Below are 14750 nucleotides of genomic sequence, written 5' to 3'. Positions count from 1 at the left end.
AAAAATGGAGAATTTCCACGAAATATAACAAGGAATTTTGTAATATTTTGTTTTTTTCATGAATTTCAAGACTTTTTACATGATTTGACCATTTTTTTGAAAATTTGAGGATTTTTTTGGATAGTTTTGAAACAATTTGTCGATGTTTTTGAAAAGTTAATGACTTTTTTCAGGTTTTTTTCTTATTTTTTGTTATAATTTTTTCTTGAATATTTGGTGGTTTTGCGATGATTTTTGAAAAATTTTTGAATTTTCTCGAAAGTTTAATACTTATTTGGATAATTTATGGAAAAATGGAGAATTTTCACGATATATAACAAGGAATTTTGTAAAATTTTGTTTTTTTTTATGAATTTCAAGACTTTTTGCGTCATTTGACCATTTTTTTGAATATTTGAGAATTTTTTTGGATAGTTTTCAAACAATTTGTCGATGTTTTTGAACAGTTGATGACTTTTTGAAGAGTTTTCGCTTATTTTTTGTTATTATTTTGCCTTTTAGATTGTTTTTCAAAAAGTTTATATTTTTTCTCGAAAATTTGGTGGTTTTGCAATGATTTTTGGAAAATTCTTGAATTTTCTCGAAAGTTTAGTACTTTTTTGGATACTTCATGGTAAAATGGAGAATTTCCACGAAATATAACAAGGAATTTTGTAATATTTTGTTTTTTTCATGAATTTCAAGACTTTTTACATGATTTGACCATTTTTTTGAAAATTTGAGGATTTTTTTGGATAGTTTTGAAACAATTTGTCGATGTTTTTGAAAAGTTAATGACTTTTTTCAGGTTTTTTTCTTATTTTTTGTTATAATTTTGCCTTTTTGGTTGTTTTTCAAAAATTTTTGAATTTTCTCGAAAGTTTAGTACTTTTTTGGATAATTTGTGGAAAAATGGAGAATTTCCACGAAATATAACAAGGAATTTTGTAATATTTTGTTTTTTTCATTAATTTCAAGACTTTTTACATGATTTGACCATTTTTTTGAAAATTTGAGGATTTTTTTGGATAGTTTTGAAACAGTTTGTCGATGTTTTTGAAAAGTTAATGACTTTTTTCAGGTTTTTCTCTTATTTATTGTTATAATTTTGCCTTTTTGGTTGTTTTTCAAAAATTTTATATATTTTCTCTGACATTTGGAAGCATCTTGTATTTTTGTTTTTTTTCATGAATTTCAAGACTTTTTACATGATTTGACCATTTTTTCGAAAATTTAATACTTTTTTGGATAATTTGTGGAAAAATGGAAAATTTTAACGAAATATAACAAGGAATTTTGTAATATTTTGTTTTTTTCATGAATTTCAAGACTGTTTACATGATTTGACCATTTTTTTGAAAATTTGAGGATTTTCTCGAAAATTTTGTGGTTATCTCAAAAATTTCGAAAAATTTAATATTTCTTAATTTTCCGGATGTTTTTGGAATATTTTCACATTTATTTAAACATTTTTTTGTAAATTAAATAATTTTCAGGGTATTTTTGTGCATTATCATCATTTTTTCGAAACTTAAGCGATTTACAAGATAATTTTCAAATAATGTGCGATTTTATCGAAAATTTATCAATTTTCTAGACTTATATATGCAAATTCCACCTTTCTTCATGATCCAGGTTAATTCTAGAACGATTTTTGAAATTTTCGAAGATTTCCTGGAAATTTTGGGGGATTTTGTAAGTTTCTAGATATTTTTGCGCAGGCGATAACTATATTTGCATAAAAAAATTACCAAAAAACACATTAGTACTAACCAAAACAATTTGCACACCTTCCATTTAGCTCTAGTCGATGATCTTTCACCAGAACAGTTTCCCCTGTCGCCCCCATCGCTGGCAAGTCGTAAATTCCCCCATTTTGTAACACAATTTTTCATTTAGTCAAAGCAACACAGTTTCCTTATCGAAATTTCTGATTAAAACTTGAACTTGTGATAACTCCCATTGGGGAATTTGATTTTCAATTACCTGCTACTACGACTCAACGGATTACTGTTATCAAAAATTTGATTATTTCATACATGAAAAATTAAAATAACACAATCGAGTAAATTTATTCACTAAATATTGAATATAAACACAAGTCACCACGCCACTGGCTTGTTAGAATCAAAAATGTCTCAAATATACAATTTATAAACGATTTTACATTCCTAACCTCGAAAATATTTACAATTCACGATATTTATTTGTTAATAGTGACTCAATTTTTTATAAACTCCTGTCTAGCTTAAACTAGAATGCTAACACCTGCGTCATCTCTATTTGAAACGTTCAACTAAAAGTTGAAATAAATATTTTTACAGATTTCTACTATATAGTAGAATCAAATGGGTTCGCGCTTGGATGCGAAGATGGCGGTGGTATACGTGAAACAATTTAAATCCCTTTTGATTGGAATATTTGAATTATAATAATTAAGCAGGGTAATAATTAACTCCGGTTAAAGTTTAAAAAAAAATTATTTTCTGTTTTAAATGATAACCATTAGTTTGGTGTAAAAATTATTCGGTTATTTCTTGTACATATACGAACATAACGATAGAGAGAGACAAAGATATGTGTTAGGTGAGTGGTTGCCTCGACAATTAGGTCATTAACCCCCAATAAGAAAAAAATAAATTAGAGATGAAAATAAAACGATATAATTCATTATACAACTTCATTTATTCATAATAATACATATTTCTTACGTTAATTTAATCAGTTCTTTGATTTTGTACTTCAAATACGAAAAAATTATTTAGCATAGATAAAATAAATAGTATAGAGGTTTCGCAATAATATTGATTGGTCTAGACACTGCGTTCACGTGTATATTTCAGTCTTTATTTTTGATAATGAAAATAAAAACACGAGTTGATTCGTTTGAAAAAAAATTGTGCGTCATTTTTACCCTATTCAATCATATATGTATATGGGGTTTTGTGAAAAGTAAACTATGAAGTACAAATTTGAATATAATAATTAAGTTTTGTTGATAATTTCAATGTCTATATACAAATCTAACCGTTACACACTGAACTTTATATTTACAACAAAAATGTACAAAAAACGTCATATTTATTTGACATATGACATATCCAAGTCCGTGTATAAAATTTGACGTTTGATGTGACGTCACATACGTCACAAATATCTATCTTTAACATTAACTCTATGGATATAACATTGAAAATAAAGTGAAGGAAAGACAGCTACCTACCATCTATACAGGGTGTCCCGCGTACGAACCGATATAAAACAGAGGCGTATCGGCGAATAAGTTGATTGGGGGCAATTTATATCTATACCAAGTTGAAATCTTGGGGAGGGGGTGGGTTAATTTCGGAAAAAAAAGTTTCACAAAAATTTATTTTTTATCTCTCGGTTGATTTGAGAATTTAGTGACTGAATTTTTTTGAAAATTTGATGACTTGGAATGTTTCAGCAATTTTTTCGGAAATTTTTCGACTTTTTTTATTTTCTTAGGAATAATTGGGCATTTTTTTGGAAATTTGGTGGTTTTTACGCTATTTTTGGAATTATACAGCATTTTTTTGAAAATTTGATGACATTTAGTATGTTTTTTGAATATTTCAGTGAGCTTTTTTAAAATTTGTCGACTTTTTTTAGTTTCTTAGGAATAATTGGGCATTTTTTTGGAATTTGGTGAATTTTACGGTGTTTTTGTAATAATTCACCGTTTTTTGGGGAATTTGGTGACTTTTAGGATGCTTTTGAAATATTTCAACATTTTTTTGAAAATTTGGTGGAGTTTACGGCCTTTTTGAGAATAGTTGGGAATTTTTTAAATAATTTAAAAGTTTTTACGGTGTTTTTGGAATATTTCACAAATTTTTTCGAAAATTTGTCGAATAATTAGACAATTTTTGGAAATTTGGTGGCTTTTACGATTTTTTTTGCAATATTTGAGTATCTATTTCAAAATTTGGTGATTTCCACGGTTTTATTGGAATATTTCACCAATTTTTTGGAAAATTTGACGACTCTTTTTTAGTTTCTTAGGAATAATTGGGCATTTTTTTGGAAATTTGGTGAATTTTACGGTGTTTTTGAAATAATTCATCGTTTATTGAGGAATTTGGTGACTTTTAGGATGCTTTTGAAATATTTCAACATTTTTTTGAAAATTTGGTGGAGTTTACGGCCTTTTTGAGAATAGTTGGGAATTTTTTAAATAATTTAAAAGTTTTTACGGTGTTTTTGGAATATTTCACAAATTTTTTCGAAAATTTGTCGAATAATTAGACAATTTTTGGAAATTTGGTGGCTTTTACGATTTTTTTGCAATATTTGAGTATCTATTTCAAAATTTGATGATTTCCACGGTGTTATTGGAATATTTCACCAATTTTTTGGAAAATTTGACGACTCTTTTTTAGTTTCTTAGCAATAATTGGGCATTTTTTTGGAAATTTGGTGAATTTTACGGTGTTTTTGAAATAATTCATCGTTTATTGAGGAATTTGGTGACTTTTAGGATGCTTTTGAAATATATCAGCAATTTTTTTGTAAATATGTCGATTTTTTTTCAATTTTTCAAAAATATTTCAACATTTTTTTGAAAATTTGGTGGAGTTTACGGCCTTTTTGAGAATAGTTGGGAATTTTTTAAATAATTTAAAAGTTTTTACGGTGTTTTTGGAATATTTCACAAATTTTTTCGAAAATTTGTCGAATAATTAGACAATTTTTGGAAATTTGGTGGCTTTTACGATTTTTTTTGCAATATTTGAGTATCTATTTCAAAATTTGGTGATTTCCACGGTTTTATTGGAATATTTCACCAATTTTTTGGAAAATTTGACGACTCTTTTTTAGTTTCTTAGGAATAATTGGGCATTTTTTTGGAAATTTGGTGAATTTTACGGTGTTTTTGAAATAATTCATCGTTTATTGAGGAATTTGGTGACTTTTAGGATGCTTTTGAGATATATCAACATTTTTTTGAAAATTTGGTAAAATTTACGGGTTTTTTTTTGGGATAGTTGAGATTTTTTTTTGAAAATTTGGAAGCTTTTACGGTGTTTTTGGAATATTTCGGTAATTTTTTCGAAAATTTGGGCATTTTTTTTGGGGAATTTGGTGACTTTTAGGATGCTTTTGAAATATATCAGCAATTTTTTTGTAAATATGTCGATTTTTTCCAATTTTTCAAAAATATTTCAACATTTTCTTTAAAATTTAATGGCCTTTACGATTTTTTTGGAATATTTCTGCATCTATTTCAAGATTTGGTGACTTTCACGGTGTTTTTGGAATTAAACAGTATTTTTTTTTGAAATTTGGTGTCATTTAGTATTTTTTTTTTAATATTTCAGCAATTTTTCCGAAAGTTTGGTGACTTTTAGGATGCTTTTGAAATATTTCAAAATTTTTTTGAAAATTTGGTGAAATTCACGGGTTTTTTGGGACAGTTCCGATTTTTTTTTTGAAAATTTGGAAGCTTTTACGGTGTTTTTGGAATATTTCGGCAATTTTTTCGAAATTTATGGAGCATTTTCTCGTAGTTTAAGTGATTTTCTGGGCCATTCTAAAGATTTTAATAATTTTTTCGAAACATTTGGGCTTTTCTGGATATTTCATGAATTTATATATTTGATTATTTGATTTAAAAACATTTTAATTTAATACCATAGATAAATTAATTCTAAAACTTATTTTTCTCTTGTAATTTATCATAAAACTTTGTGATTTTCGAAGAAAATTCAATCAAATCCCCCACAAAATAATTTTCATATAGCACGCCTATGGTAAAACTTTCTCTCTCCCTCACTTTTAATTCAATAAAGAATATAATACATTCCCTATAACGTATAGTACCTATCCTGACCGCCAGAGAGCAGTAACACATCCGTATTTAATGTAGTTACCAACATAATTCTGCAGCAGTCGCTGACAGTTAGTCGGCCGATTCACATCGAAGCGGTAGTATACGTCATTTCCGATCTATTAGTCGACCTTGATTATACGACGTAGCTAACTGTAGATAGAAATTCCAGAGGCGTACTAAATTTTTTTTTTATAAATAACATTTTATTTAACCGAGGATATATTTCAATTTTCGCCGCTTAAAATTGCCTGGATTTCGATCAAACTTTTCCCAGTCGTTTCCGGTAAAAATTTATAAACGAAACCTGCCGAAATGAAGCAACAAATTGTAAATAAACCGAACGAACCCGATTTTCCTACTAGAGACGTTAAGGCGCCGAAATAATTCGTGATAAAAAACCCGAGGATCCAACAAAACGAGGCGGTAGCCGAAGACGCTACCGATTTAACGTTACCGGGAAATAGTTCGCCCAAAACAGCCCAAGCTAGCGGTCCGAAACCTAGACAATAAGTGATAATGAAAACCACCAGACTCACGATCGGTACCCAACCAATATCGGATACATCTTTCGATTGATCCTCTTTCATATAGAAAAAATATGATAATACGCCTTGAGATAGACCCATACCGATGGCGGATAGCATTAAGAGGAATCTCTTGCCCCAACGTTCGACTAGTAAAGGCGTAGCGCCGCTGGCTACTATTTGAACCACCCCCGTGATTATAGTACAAATTTCCGGAGCCAAAGACGCTCCGGCGTCGGTGAAAATGCTCTGGGTATAAAACAAAACGATGTTGATACCGGACAATTGTTGCCAAGTAACCAAATTCAGCGATATAAACAACGCCATTTTCAAACCTCTCGAACCCAATACAATCTTGAAAGTTTCCGCGAAATTCCCTTTACTTTTCGAATCTTCCTCGATTTGGGTCCGCATAATTTCCAATTCTTTTTGCGCCGAAGCTCTACTGCAACCTCTAAATTTGATTAGAGCCTTCAAAGCTTCGTCGATACGACCGCTTTGGATCAAATAGTACGGACTGTCCGGTACAAAACCGCCGAACAAAATCGAAAATGCCACCGGGGGTGTCAGTAGAATCAAATTGAACGTTTTCATCGGCACGTAAGGCCCTAGTATATAAGAAAAGCATAATCCTATCACGATGAATAGTTGCATGAACGATCCCAGGGCGCCTCTGACTTCGTCGTCGGCTATTTCCCCCATATACATCGGTAGGGCGGTAAATATAATCCCTATGCCCAGACCGCATAGAAATCTCGATAAAAAGAAATGGTAGATCGAATTCGCGAAGAAATTTACGAGAAACGCCACGAAAAATGGTATATTGGCGATCAACAAGGATTTTTTCCTTCCGATTTTATCTGCCAATACTCCCCCGCCTATGGGACCGATGGCCGCTGCTAAGGGGAGGAAAGATCCCACCCAACCTTCCTGCGAAGGACTTATGATTTCCTCCAACGGACTTGTGGTTAAATTTTTCAATAACGGTATTTCCGGCGACGTCCATCCCAAGCTGGTACCGCAAATGAAAGATACGATATTAACTGAAACGAAAAAAAAAAAAATATTATGTACGTAACCTTTCAAAAACAACCAAAACATCGAAATCGACGGATCATTTCGACGTACCCTCGTATTTTACATTTAACTTCACCGATTTATTAAAGCCCCAGTCTCCCCTATTGCTGATTAATTAAATGGCGTCTAACACATCTCACTTTTTAAGCCAAGTTTACATATTTCATAATGTTAACGCAATACGTAGAAGTATTGTGTGTCATCTAACTAGTAGGTTCCTATATTTTTATCGACCTTTATTATCTAAAATTTAGTAATAACCTCGTAACTTAATTAGACTCATATTGACAAAAAACCAAAACGTCGAAATTGATGGATCATTTCGACGTACCCTCGTATTTTACATTTAACTTCACCGATTTATTAAAGCCCCAGTCTCCCCTATTGCTGATTAATTAAATGGCGTCTAACACATCTCACTTTTTAAACAAAGTTTACATATTTCATAATGTTAACGCAATACGTAGAAGTATTGTGTGTCATCTAACTAGTAGGTTCCTATATTTTTATCGACCTTTATTATCTAAAATTTAGTAATAACCTCGTAACTTAATTAGACTCATATTGACAAAAAACCAAAACATCGAAATTGATGGATCATTTCGAGGTACCCTCGTATTTTACATTTAACTTCGCCGTTAAATCTTCCATTATGTATCGTGCGGCTTGAAATATATCGATTTCATTTCATTTTAATCTTACTTTTAAATCGTTAGATTTATTAAAGCCCCAGTCTCCCCTATTGCGTCTGTCACAGTTCACTTTTTAAGCCAAGTTTACATATTTCATAATGTTAACGCAATACGTAGAAGTATTGTGTGTCATCTAACTAGTAGGTTCCTATATTTTTATCGACCTTTATTATCTAAAATTTAGTAATAACCTCGTAACTTAATTAGACTCAATTTTACAAAAAACCAAAACGTCGAAATTGATAGATCATTTCGAGGTACCCTCGTATTTTACATTTAACTTCACCGATTTATTAAAGCCCCAGTCTCCCCTATTGCTGATTAATTAAATGGCGTCTAACACATCTCACTTTTTAAGCCAAGTTTACATATTTCATAATGTTAACGCAATACGTAGAAGTATTGTGTGTCATCTAACTAGTAGGTTCCTATATTTTTATCGACCTTTATTATCTAAAATTTAGTAATAACCTCGTAACTTAATTAGACTCATATTGACAAAAAACCAAAACGTCGAAATTGATGGATCATTTCGAGGTACCCTCGTATTTTACATTTAACTTCACCGATTTATTAAAGCCCCAGTCTCCCCTATTGCTGATTAATTAAATGGCGTCTAACACATCTCACTTTTTAAACAAAGTTTACATATTTCATAATGTTAACGCAATACGTAGAAGTATTGTGTGTCATCTAACTAGTAGGTTCCTATATTTTTATCGACCTTTATTATCTAAAATTTAGTAATAACCTCGTAACTTAATTAGACTCATATTGACAAAAAACCAAAACGTCGAAATTGATGGATCATTTCGAGGTACCCTCGTATTTTACATTTAACTTCACCGATTTATTAAAGCCCCAGTCTCCCCTATTGCTGATTAATTAAATGGCGTCTAACACATCTCACTTTTTAAACAAAGTTTACATATTTCATAATGTTAACGCAATACGTAGAAGTATTGTGTGTCATCTAACTAGTAGGTTCCTATATTTTTATTGACCTTTATTATCTAAAATTTAGTAATAACCTCGTAACTTAATTAGACTCATATTGACAAAAAACCAAAACGTCGAAATTGATGGATCATTTCGACGTACCCTCGTATTTTACATTTAACTTCACCGATTTATTAAAGCCCCAGTCTCCCCTATTGCTGATTAATTAAATGGCGTCTAACACATCTCACTTTTTAAGCCAAGTTTACATATTTCATAATGTTAACGCAATACGTAGAAGTATTGTGTGTCATCTAACTAGTAGGTTCCTATATTTTTATCGACCTTTATTATCTAAAATTTAGTAATAACCTCGTAACTTAATTAGACTCATATTGACAAAAAACCAAAACGTCGAAATTGATGGATCATTTCGACGTACCCTCGTATTTTACATTTAACTTCACCGATTTATTAAAACCCCAGTCTCCCCTATTGCTGATTAGTTAAATGGCGTCTAACACATCTCACTTTTTAAGCCAAGTTTACATATTTCATAATGTTAACGCAATACGTAGAAGTATTGTGTGTCATCTAACTAGTAGGTTCCTATATTTTTATCGACCTTTATTATCTAAAATTTAGTAATAACCTCGTAACTTAATTAGACTCAATTTTACAAAAAACCAAAACGTCGAAATTGATAGATCATTTCGAGGTACCCTCGTATTTTACATTTAACTTCACCGATTTATTAAAGCCCCAGTCTCCCCTATTGCTGATTAATTAAATGGCGTCTAACACATCTCACTTTTTAAGCCAAGTTTACATATTTCATAATGTTAACGCAATACGTAGAAGTATTGTGTGTCATCTAACTAGTAGGTTCCTATATTTTTATCGACCTTTATTATCTAAAATTTAGTAATAACCTCGTAACTTAATTAGACTCATATTGACAAAAAACCAAAACGTCGAAATTGATGGATCATTTCGACGTACCCTCGTATTTTACATTTAACTTCACCGATTTATTAAAGCCCCAGTCTCCCCTATTGCTGATTAATTAAATGGCGTCTAACACATCTCACTTTTTAAACAAAGTTTACATATTTCATAATGTTAACGCAATACGTAGAAGTATTGTGTGTCATCTAACTAGTAGGTTCCTATATTTTTATCGACCTTTATTATCTAAAATTTAGTAATAACCTCGTAACTTAATTAGACTCATATTGACAAAAAACCAAAACATCGAAATTGATGGATCATTTCGAGGTACCCTCGTATTTTACATTTAACTTCGCCGTTAAATCTTCCATTATGTATCGTGCGGCTTGAAATATATCGATTTCATTTCATTTTAATCTTACTTTTAAATCGTTAGATTTATTAAAGCCCCAGTCTCCCCTATTGCGTCTGTCACAGTTCACTTTTTAAGCCAAGTTTACATATTTCATAATGTTAACGCAATACGTAGAAGTATTGTGTGTCATCTAACTAGTAGGTTCCTATATTTTTATCGACCTTTATTATCTAAAATTTAGTAATAACCTCGTAACTTAATTAGACTCATATTCCTAAATTATTCAAATCAAATTTATTTAGTTTAACATATAATTCAATTTAAATTTAAACTGTTACAATTATTCAAATATTTTATACCAAAATTCCTTCATTCTACATACAATCAAAAACGAATACAACATTATCCGTAACTATATAAGTAAACAAGTGTTAGTAGTTCCATCTATACTTGAATAGTTCACTTACATATTGAATTGAACATTATTTTTACAGTTTTCTGCAACGTCAAAGTAAATCTAGTTTGTACTAGATTGTGTAGATGGCGCCGGAGTATATTTCACATTTCCCTTGTAATAATATTACTTTAAAATAAACTATGTAAAAAAATAAATATTCGAAGTTTTAAAAATTGTTTCGTATTAATTTTATTTATAAAAAATATTAGTACCTGTACAAGCCGCTATATAAAGAAAAGTACGATTCGTATCTCCAGTTGTTGTTATTGTCACGAATGCTTTTTCTATACTTGGTAAAGTCGATGTTTCGATCACTCCTTCCTCAAATATCGGTACTTTTTTGTAGCCTAATTCTTGTTTGTTTTCCATTTTCTTCCCTAACCCAAAAATAAAACAAAAATCTATATTTAAATTCGTTGTATGACACATAATGTAACATAACCTCAAATTATATCTTTCGATTATTATTCGTTGTTGGTAAATTTTTCAAGTACAACAAATTATGTGATATGTTATTTGAACTGTCGTTCATAGTTGACTATTAATTACGAATGACTATTTTTTAATTTGTTTACAAAATGTTTGTAAATAAATGAGCTGTCAAAGTATATTCCGATAGATGGAGCTGATTCAATAATACATGTATATAGTTGTTTAATAAAGTTAATTACTAACCGTTACATTTTTAGTACTAATAAAAAATTCCACGTCGTTTTTCACTATATTATTGAAGTATTTTTACTAACGTGTCACCGGTTCGACATGATTAAAATTCAGAAAAACTGACGATCTTTTGCATCAATTTCGACACCGCGTTGATATTGATTTTTTTTTACTTGTTATTTCGAGACCATTGGACGTCACAAAAATTGATCTATAAGTGGAAAATTCCATTCTTCCAGACATATATATTACGAGAAAGACTTCGGAAAACAATTTACGAGGGTGAAACGAAATATTATCAAAATTAAGTTATGCAAAACTAACGGTATCTTGTTGGACTAAAAATGGCTGGTTTTGGTATCTTTTTTTGTACATTTTTTTTAAAACTTTGATTACTTTCGATTTTTTTTTTTAAAAAACGTTTTTTGAGCCCTGTGAAAGTGTACGTTGTGAATAATGTCAATTTTGACCTATCCAATTCTCAAATACGTTATGTATATCACTCCCAGCGCTTATAATGTAGATTTTATCGTAAAACTAACAACTCCATCGTATTCTGCGTGAAAAAATACGTGAAAAACATGTATCATAAATTATTACAATCTTATATAATATATATTATATCAATGTGTAACTTTTTTTCAGTGTAGAATACTCCTAACCTTGTAAATAAAAATTATTTACTCCTTTACACCAACTTTAAAGCTTCAAAATGATAAAAATCCTCTTAAAATTTAATCTGAATTCTGAAATATATTCACAGTCTACCTTTTTTGCATCGTATTTGTAGACATATAAAAAACAGCGTTTAAATGACGACATTTTACACAGATATCAACAAAAAAACGTATATAACACAATGGCGTCGCAGTGTTGCCACTTGCCCGGTGCTAAGTATATTTTATAAATTAGAACATTGAGACTTGACAATATATTTAAAGAATAATTAAAAATAAATCTGTCGTATAAATTTGATTTCGTTATTAATAATTTAAAAGTCTCATTAAATGAGAATCTTTAATAATTTCCTAATGGCGTTTTATATTAAATCGAGTATATAATGTAAATACATTCGTGCGCATGCGTATTATCATCAAAATCCACTGTCTCGCTCTGTCAGCCTACTAAGAATAATCGAAGCTTTTATGAATGTTGCCAGATTTACCGTTTGTTATTTACCATATACATGGTGGTTCAAAAAGTTTTTTCATATCAATTCGACATAGGATATTTAGAAATAATATAAAATTAGTTATTAATCATAATGGAAATAGTGATATTAGTATTATTGTAAAGAATAGGTTAATCTGTTATCTCATGAGATAATAAATGTGAATTTCATTTATTTGTTAATATATCACGCGTACAATTGAATTATTTTGATTTACCACTTGAGATATATCTTCTAAAATAATATTAGTTTTTTTTTATTAACAATCTCGTAATCATTTAAAAACCTTTTAATTAATCAGAAATGAATATCGCGATAACAAAATTATAAATTTTCGAGTATCTACTTTTTTGTAAATTAAAAATCGAATTAAATCATTTTCCATTCGTTTTTGAGTAAATTTGCCATTGAAAAACAGTTTTCATAATTTAAACAACATTTTTCTATGAAATTAAAAAAAAACTTGTTAAAATAATTCAGTTTTTTTCTTTATATAAAACGATTATTTATCTGATCACCCCTGTTTTTATATTTGGTTATTAAACTTAACGTCTGTTATTTGCATTCAAAACATGGATCAATTCCGGGGTCAAATATTTAACAAAATGATAGGAAGAATCAGTTTAACCTTGTTTATTACACATTATACAGTGGATATTGAAAAATACGATTTTTTTTTCGAAATTTTTCAATTCTTTTTACATTTTCAGTATTTTGACACTAAAACGTCATCGATTTTTCGTAACAAACGATAAAAATCGAAGAAAGTATGTAGGGTTTACAAAAAAATTAAAAATAAACGTACCAGGGGCGGCGAAAAAGTTAATTTCGTCTAAAACGTTTCGGTTTATTTTAGCAATTTCAGTTTTAACTTTTTAATTTGATTATTTGATAAAAAAAATAGAATCCACCCGAGGGTTTAAGAAAAATTTAATTAAGAGTTTTTAATTTAGTCGAAAAATATTGAGAATCATTGAGACAACCTGTATAATACATAAAATTGTTTACTAATAAAATCGTTAGAAATACGTAAAAATATACTTTTCGAAAATTAATTCAACTGTACGTATCGTTTTTTAAATATTTTTTTTTTTATATATATTTAAAAATAATTTTCGAATGACGTAAAAACATGCTCGACGACATTTTTCCAAATATATTGAAAGGGTTCAACTTACTTCACAATTTCAGCACCATGCGATGAGAAACAATAAAAAAAATCCGATACTGTTTTCAATTGCCACCTCTTCAGATTATAAACGATTCGATTTCAATTAACATATTTATAATTGACGAATATCAGTTATTGATAAGTATAAAGCCGATGTGTATTAAATTTAAAAAAAAATATCAAGTGGAATAACTCCATACAAAGTTTACGATAAACCGAAAACGTCACATGTTTAAATTGTGCTCCAGAAAATTAGCCACCTGGAGACGTTCTTATTTCTTACAGTGTTGCCTTTTTTCTTTTTTAATTGATATCATTCTGATGATGGATTATAGGTTAACATTTGTAAACAATAAACCAATTGTCTTCATTGTATAATAACTAACATTAAATATGTAATAGATTACTAAAATCATTATTAGATTTAAATGTGTGCTACAGAAAGTGTCTATCAAATACTTTACGTTAAGGAGGCGTGTAAATTTTAAATAAAGGGATGAGTCCAGTCATTTAAAATTGCATATTCAAATAAGACGGACGGAAGACTGAACTGAACGATCATATGATATCTCGTCTGACAGGGACGTCATTCTGGTCAAATTTTGAATTGTAATTTACCGTCTACAAGCGGACAGTTTTTAATCTAAGCTCCCATATGAGATGGTACTCCTTACCTCTACGCTTCATACTAATATCATTTACAAACTTTTTAAACTGTAGTTTCTACCGTTACGTAACGTCGTTGCAGTTACCATTTCAAAACAGATACAATTACCACTGCCACCGGTTAATAGATGGCGCAACTACCGTAATTTAATTATAAATTTAAGGCTTCTGATTCCATTGTATCTCTTGAATAACAATAATTTAATATAAATATAGTTAAATCTAATTTATTTTTAACCAAAAGTGTCTTC

General features: G+C 29.5%; 1 protein-coding gene across 2 annotated transcripts; it reads right to left on the bottom strand.

Annotated features, from left to right (window-relative positions):
- Positions 1-2645: 2645 nt before the first annotated feature.
- LOC130448494 (facilitated trehalose transporter Tret1-like) lies at positions 2646-14122 on the bottom strand. Of its 2 annotated transcripts, none has more exons than XM_056785914.1 (3): positions 13841-14122; positions 11041-11205; positions 2646-7400 (listed from the first exon to the last, which is right to left on the bottom strand). In XM_056785914.1, exons 2-3 carry the CDS (start codon positions 11195-11197, stop codon positions 6058-6060), a joined length of 1500 nt encoding a protein of 499 aa, XP_056641892.1. In that variant the 5' UTR covers positions 11198-11205; positions 13841-14122; the 3' UTR covers positions 2646-6057. The 2 variants fall into 2 exon arrangements, with proteins under 2 accessions (XP_056641892.1, XP_056641893.1); XM_056785915.1 differs by having other exon boundaries at positions 11041-11210; positions 13841-13893.
- Between the last annotated feature and the right edge of the window lie 628 nt (positions 14123-14750).

The sequence above is a fragment of the Diorhabda sublineata genome, chromosome 8 (assembly GCF_026230105.1).
Source record: "Diorhabda sublineata isolate icDioSubl1.1 chromosome 8, icDioSubl1.1, whole genome shotgun sequence".
NCBI classification, from domain to species: Eukaryota; Metazoa; Arthropoda; class Insecta; order Coleoptera; family Chrysomelidae; genus Diorhabda; species Diorhabda sublineata.
This window is presented reverse-complemented; position numbering and strand designations above follow the sequence as displayed.

Excerpts from the sequence above, each read along its gene's own strand:
- LOC130448494 (XM_056785914.1), bottom strand. The coding sequence starts at position 11,197 with ATGGAAAACAAACAAGAATTAGGCTACAAAAAAGTACCGATATTTGAG. Across the intron at positions 7,401-11,040 it reads TTATATAGCGGCTTGTACAG|TTAATATCGTATCTTTCATT; the intron begins GTACTAATATTT and ends TTTTCGTTTCAG.